This window comes from Ornithorhynchus anatinus, chromosome 15 (assembly GCF_004115215.2).
Source record: "Ornithorhynchus anatinus isolate Pmale09 chromosome 15, mOrnAna1.pri.v4, whole genome shotgun sequence".
Taxonomy (NCBI): Eukaryota; Metazoa; Chordata; class Mammalia; order Monotremata; family Ornithorhynchidae; genus Ornithorhynchus; species Ornithorhynchus anatinus.
Genome location: NC_041742.1, coordinates 15,577,107 through 15,583,340, shown reverse-complemented (window position 1 = coordinate 15,583,340; position 6,234 = coordinate 15,577,107). Strand labels below are relative to the sequence as shown.

At 60.7% G+C, this 6,234-nt stretch overlaps 1 protein-coding gene across 1 annotated transcript; it reads left to right on the top strand.

The window, feature by feature from the left end:
* Positions 1-751: 751 nt before the first annotated feature.
* SAT1 (spermidine/spermine N1-acetyltransferase 1) lies at positions 752-5,806 on the top strand. The gene is made up of 6 exons (XM_029080039.2): positions 752-1,018; positions 2,990-3,041; positions 3,139-3,222; positions 4,962-5,063; positions 5,160-5,200; positions 5,290-5,806. The coding sequence occupies exons 1-6, from the start codon at positions 953-955 to the stop codon at positions 5,458-5,460; spliced, it is 516 nt and encodes a 171-aa protein (XP_028935872.1). The 5' UTR covers positions 752-952; the 3' UTR covers positions 5,461-5,806.
* Positions 5,807-6,234: the final 428 nt, after the last annotated feature.

Sequence of the window (6,234 nt, the reverse complement as noted above, 5' to 3'; positions counted from 1 at the left end):
GTTAAGCGCTTACTATGTGCAGAGCACTGTTCTAAGCGCTGGGGTAGACACAGGGGAATCAGGTTGTCCCACGTGGGGCTCACAGACTTCATCCCCATTTTACAGATGAGGTCACTGAGGCACAGAGAAGTGAAGCGACTTGCCCACAGTCACACAGCTGGCAAGTGGCAGAGCTGGGATTTGAACTCAGGACCTCTGACTCCAAAGCCCGGGCTCTTTCCACTGAGCCACGCTACTATGTGCACAGCACTGTTCTAAGCACTGGGGCAGACACAGGGGAATCAGGTTGTTCCACGTGGGGCTCCCAGTCTTCATCCCCATTTTACAGACGAGGGAACCGAGGCCCCCGAGAAGTGAAGTGACTCGCCCACAGTCACACAGCTGACAAGTGGCAGGGCTGGGATTCGAACTCATGACCCCTGACTCCAAAGCCCACGCTCTTTCCACTGAGCCAGGCTGCTTCTCTGTCTTCTGAGTCGTATTCCATAAATACGACTGAATGAATGAAGGGAGGGAGGGACGAATGAATGAATGAATGCTGGCCCCGCCCCCGTCCTTCTCCGGGGTCCCCACGGCGCAGGCGCGCCTTCCCTCAGCGCCCCCCTCCCCCGCCCCCCGCCGGCCCCCCCCCCGCCGGGGTCGCTCGCCGGCTCCGTGGCGCTGATTGGCGGAGAGGCGCGTTGCGTCACAGGGAGGGGCGGGGCCGGGGCGTCAGGGCGCTATATAGCGGCCCCTGGCGGCGGGCGGCGGGCAGAGCGGCCGGGGAGTCGTCCAGCGCGGTCCCGCCGGGCGTCCAGTCCAGTCCGGTCCCGGGGCCCGGCCGGTGATGGTGGCGGCGGCCTGAGCGGGTGCGAGGGCAGGCCGCGCGCGGGAGACGAATGAGGAACCACCTCCTCCGGCTCTTCAAGTACCGGGGCCTGGTGCGCAAAGGGAAGAAGGGCAAAAGGCGAAAATGGCCAACTTCCTCATCCGCCCCGCCGGGCCCGCAGACTGCCCGCATATCCTCAGGCTCATCAAGGTACCCGGAGGCGCTCACTACAACGCCCGGCCACGGCGCTCAGCGCCGGGGTGGAGGCCAGCTCCTAGGGGCCACGCACTGGGCTGAGCGTCAGGGTGGAGACCGTCTCCTAGGTGCCAGGCACTGGGCTGAGCGTCGAGGTGGAGACCAGCTACTAGGTGCCAGTCGCCGGGGTGGAGACGAGCTGCTAGTGCCAGGCACTGTGCTGAGCGTCGAGGTGGAGACGAGCTGCTAGTGCCAGGCACTGGGCTGAGCGTCGAAGTGGAGACGAGCTGCTAGTGCCAGGCACTGTGCTGAGCGTCCAGGTGGAGACCAGCTACTAGGTGCCAAGCACCGGGGTGGAGACGAGCTGCTAGTGCCAGGCACTGGGCTGAGCGTCGAGGTGGAGACCAGCTACTAGGTGCCAAGCGCCGGGGTGGAGACCAGCTGCTAGTGCCAGGCACTGGGCTGAGCGTCGAGGTGGAGACGAGCTACTAGGTGCCAAGCGCCGGAGTGGAGACGAGCTGCTAGTGCCAGGCACTGCTAAGCATCGAGGTGGAGACCAGCTACTAGTGCCAGGCACTGTGCTGAGCGTCGAGGTGGAGACGAGCTACTAGGTGCCAAGCGCCGGGGTGGAGACCGGCTACTAGTGCCGGGCGCTGGGCTAAGCGTCGAGGTGGAGACGAGCCACTAGGTGCCAGGCACTGTGCCAAGCGCGAGGGAGGAGATGAGCTCCTGGGTGCCGGGCACCGTGCTGAGCGTCAGGGTGGAGACGAGCTCCTACGTGTCAGGCGCTGTACCAAAGGCCGGGGTGGAGACGAGCTACGTGCCAGGCGCTGTAGTAAGCGCTGGGGTGGAGACAAGCCCGCTCCTCGGGTTGGACCCGATCCCTGCCGCCTGCGGGCCTCAATCCCCCATTGTAGGGACGAGGGAGCTGTACTAGGCGACGGGATGGACCGAGCGACAGGACAGCGACGCCTTCTCTGGCCCCGAGGGTTCTGCAATCGGTGATCTTTGTTGAGTGGGTGCAGAGCACTGGACTAAGCGCTGGGGACCGTGCCCGGGGAACAGAACAGGTCGCCAGAGGGCCGGGGTCGGCTCGGTGGAAAGAGGCCGGGCTGGGGAGTCAGAGGTCGTGGGTTCTAATCTCGGCTCCTTCGCTTATCCGCCCTGGGACTTTGGGCAAGTCACCTCGCTTGTCTGGGCCTCGGTGACCTCACCTGGAAAATGGGGATGAGGACTGTGAGCCCCAAGTGGGACACCCGGATGACCTTGGATCTATCCCAGCGCTTGGAACAGTGCTTGGCACGTAGTAAGCGCTTAACAGATATCATTACTATTATCGATAATGCCATCCCCGTTACTCGTGTGCTGCGTCACCTCGGGCGAGTCACTTGACTTCTCCGCCTCGGTTTCTGCTGCTGAAAAATCCCATCCGTCTTCTCCCTCCCACTTGGCAAGCCCCGTGGCGGAACCGATGAACTGGGATCCGCCCCGGCATTCAGCACGGGTGTTGGCACGTACTAAGCGCTTAACAATTAACCGGCGCTTAAGGACCGTCGGGCGCCGTCCTCGATAGAAGCCGAGCGGGTCGGACACGGTCCCTGTCCCGGGTGGGGGGGCTCACGGTCTCAATCCCCGTTTTACGGGCGAGGCGCCCGAGGCTCAGAGCGGTGACCGGCCCGGGGTCACGCCCCGATAAGCGGCAGGGACTAGAACTCGGGTCCGATTTCGCCCCCGGCGCCGGGCCGTCGGCGTCCGCCCTTCCTCGTCGTCCCCTCCCAGCCCTGTTCCCGACTCCTCGGCTCCGAACGGGGGGGTGGGGGCGACATCTGGGGAGGCGACCCCCGCCTCCCCCTAGACCGTCAGCGCGTCGTGCCTGCCGACTGCGGTGGTCTCCCGAGCGCTCCGCCCGGGGCACGCACCGCCCGGATCCCGCCGACGGACCGACCGGTGCCCGTCTGCTACAGCCCGTCCTTCTCTCCCCTCCAGGAACTGGCTAAATACGAAGACATGGAGGCGCAGGTCATGTTGACGGAGAAAGGTAAGCCGGGCCCGTCCGGAGCCCCGCCGCGGAGCCTCTTCCCGCTTCCCCTTCATCCAGGGGCCCCTCTCCCCCCTTCCTCTGTGCGCTCTTGCAGATCTGCTCGAAGACGGCTTCGGCGAGCGCCCTTTATACCACTGCCTGGTTGCGGAAGTGCCGGAGGAGCACTGGACGGAGGAAGGTAACTTCTTGGGGGTTTTTTCCCCCTCGCGTGGTCCTCTCTCTTCCGCAACGACAACCCGGAAAAAGACCGATCGGAAAGAGCGGGGAGTTACCGCCGTCGAGCGGCTGTCACGTAGGAAAGGCTGGGGCGTGGGTGCCGTCCGTACCCGGATTTACGACTCGGAGACGGAGTCTGAGGCGGTCTGTAGCGATGAGGCGGGGGCAGGCCGTGTGTTCAGATCACGGCCGGGGAGGATGTCATTTGGATGTGATTGAGTGTCATAAAATGGTTCTTGTTTGACCCTGACGTGACCTTTTGTAATCGTGTCGAATCACATTTTTTCTTTAATTTGTCCCAATCTTCAGGTTACAGTCTCTAGCTTCGCCATGTACATGGCCCTTCCGTGTACATGGATGGGCGGGGAGGTAACTAAAAGATCCGTTACACAATAAAGTAGATGATCATGTGATCCGAGGTAAGGCTAAGAGGGATTTCCCCGTACGCTTTAAAAAAAAAAAAAACAGACCAAACAAACCCCCCCCCCAAAAAGAACACGGTAGATCAGAAACTCCCCGTTGGCACTCTCTTCCTGCCTGTGTTTTCCAGACAGAGGAAAATATCCCGAAAGCTGTTATTCGGCCTTGGCGTTCCAGGCGGCGGGTGGGCGGGGAGGGGGTGGGCGGGGGCAAGGGTTCAAAGAATGTCAGCCGGTTGGAGCCGTTTCTGGTCGTTCCCCTTGGCCGACGGGGGCGGGGAGGCGGCGGCCGAAACTCCGAAGGGGGGCTGCGTGGGAGGCCCCGTTGCTCCCGTCCGGAACCGTCGGCAAAAGATCCCACCGCCCCCCGCAGCCGTCGGTTACTCTTCCTCGCTGGGGAGGGGGGGGAGGGGGGAGTGGGTCTCGGGTGCTTTCTAAGCACCCGGGTCTCGTGTCTAAAAAAAGATAAACGGGGCCAAATTTCCGTAAATGGGAAAACCGAAAGGGGAGGCAGATTGTCCGTGGAGCCGGACCCTATTCGGATCTCAGGGGAGCAGAGTCTTGCGCTCCTTTGCCCTTATTGTTCTGAACTGCCGTGTGACCCTGACTGGCATCTCCGAGTGGACGTTCCGATGAGTCGACGGGTTGCGAGTGACGTGCGCGTAGAGCCGACGGCCGTGGCCCTCGGCCCCGGGGGGCCTTCGAGGCCGCGGGAGCCATCCGGGGGGGCGGCCGCGGGGTCGGCGTTGCACGGGGTTGTGATTCACGATGACAGCATTCCTGCGGGCCCGATGGTGCTTTTTGCAAAACTTCTCTTTTGAAGACACTGGGTGAGCACTGTCAGCCGCACAGCTCCTTTGTAACTGCATGCGGAAGGGGTCGAGGTGCGAATCACCGACTGCTCCGGCTCTGCGTTCGTACACGTAAATTTTCAGTCTCAGGCCACCCTCGGTTTTCCGACGGCAAGTCCGGTGGAATTTCCTCAGTGGCCTAGTGGTGGGAGCCCCGGCCCGGGAGTGGGAAGGGACCTGGGTTCCGATCCCGGCTCCGCCTCTGTCGAGCCCCGCGACCCTGGGCAAGTCGCTCCACCTCTCCGTGCCCCGGTCCCCTCGTCGGGCAAACGGGGATTAAGGCCGCGAGCCTCACGGGGGACGGTGACCGTGTATCAGCTTGTATCTGGCCCGGCGCTCGGTGCAGCGCCAGGTACGTGGGGTTTAACGAATACCGTAAATTATAATAAAGATGTAAAAAGTGAGAACTCAGGCCGTCTTTCCCTCTCCAGGATACGGCATCGTCGGGTTTGCCATGTACTACTTCACGTACGACCCGTGGATCGGAAAGTTGCTGTATCTCGAAGACTTCTTTGTGATGAAGGATTTCAGAGGTAGGGAGGCGAAAACTCCAAAGAGGAACGCGCGACGGGTGTGGGGACGTGATGACCGGGAGGATGACCGGCTCCTTCCTCCTCTCCGTCTCCTAGGTTTTGGCATCGGGTCCGAAATTCTGAAGAACCTGAGTCAGGTAGGGCCCCGGTCTCGATTTCTCCAGCGGCGGGCGGGGCGCGGCTCGACGGGGAGCGGAGTGACATCTTCCGTCGTCTCTCGGCACAGGTCGCCGTCGACTGCCGCTGCAGCAGCATGCATTTCCTGGTGGCCGAGTGGAACGAGCCCTCCATCGAGTTCTACAAGAGACGGGGCGCCGCCGATCTGTCCAGAGAGGAGGGGTGGAGGCTCTTCAAGATCGACAAGGAGTACCTGCTGAAGATGGCGTCCGAGGAGTGAGGCGTGCCACGGGGCGACGTCCGAGTCCCGGCCCGCTCTGCGGCGAATATATTCTTCTCTTGCTTTCTATCCTGTCGTCTGAGGGAGTCTTGGCGCGGGCTCTCGTTCGGAAGCTCTGTCGCCCGTGGGATCGAAACCTGATAGCGGCTGCGTTCGGGTGTCGGAAGAAAGGTCGGTCTCGCTAACTTGTTTTTCCTTAAACGTTTCCAAGAAGGTGTGCCGTCTTTACGTGCGGAGGAAATAAAAGCTTCATTCTCGTGAGTCATTTTAAATGTGTACAGTGTACACACTGGTATATGGAGTTTGATTATTTTTTTTGTTTTAATAAACTGGCCTTTCACTTTAATAGCTGCATTGGTTTGAGGGTGCATCTTTCACGCAGCAGGACTTCTTTGGGGCACATTTGTGGGTGGTTTTTTTTTTTGAAATTTCCAACACTTCTGGGGATCTTTGCACCAATTTCACCAGTATGAGCTAAAGGATAAGTCGAGGGGTGAGATTAGTTTTAGAACGTGGTATCTGGGGCAAAGAAGAGTAAAGAGAATGTGGGAAGAAAGCTGCTGAGACAGTTGAGGCGACGGGTAGTTGGCCCACCGCTCAGGTTTTGAAGCTTTCTTTACTCCCATCATATTTACTGAGCGCTTACTGTGTGCTAGGCACCGTACTAAGCGCTTGGGAGAGTACAACACTCCCTGTGCACAGTGAGTTTACAGTCTAGAGGGCAGAGTCCACTCCGGTCTACACCTCCTTTGGGAGAATCATAAGCCGTTTTTA

What these genes read in the sequence shown, in the direction of transcription:
- SAT1 (XM_029080039.2), top strand. Translation starts at nt 953, where the DNA reads ATGGCCAACTTCCTCATCCGCCCCGCCGGGCCCGCAGACTGCCCGCAT. An exon ending in GGTCATGTTGACGGAGAAAG is followed by an intron (nt 3,042 to 3,138) that starts GTAAGCCGGGCC and finishes GCGCTCTTGCAG; the next exon opens with ATCTGCTCGAAGACGGCTTC. An exon ending in GGAGCACTGGACGGAGGAAG is followed by an intron (nt 3,223 to 4,961) that starts GTAACTTCTTGG and finishes TTCCCTCTCCAG; the next exon opens with GATACGGCATCGTCGGGTTT.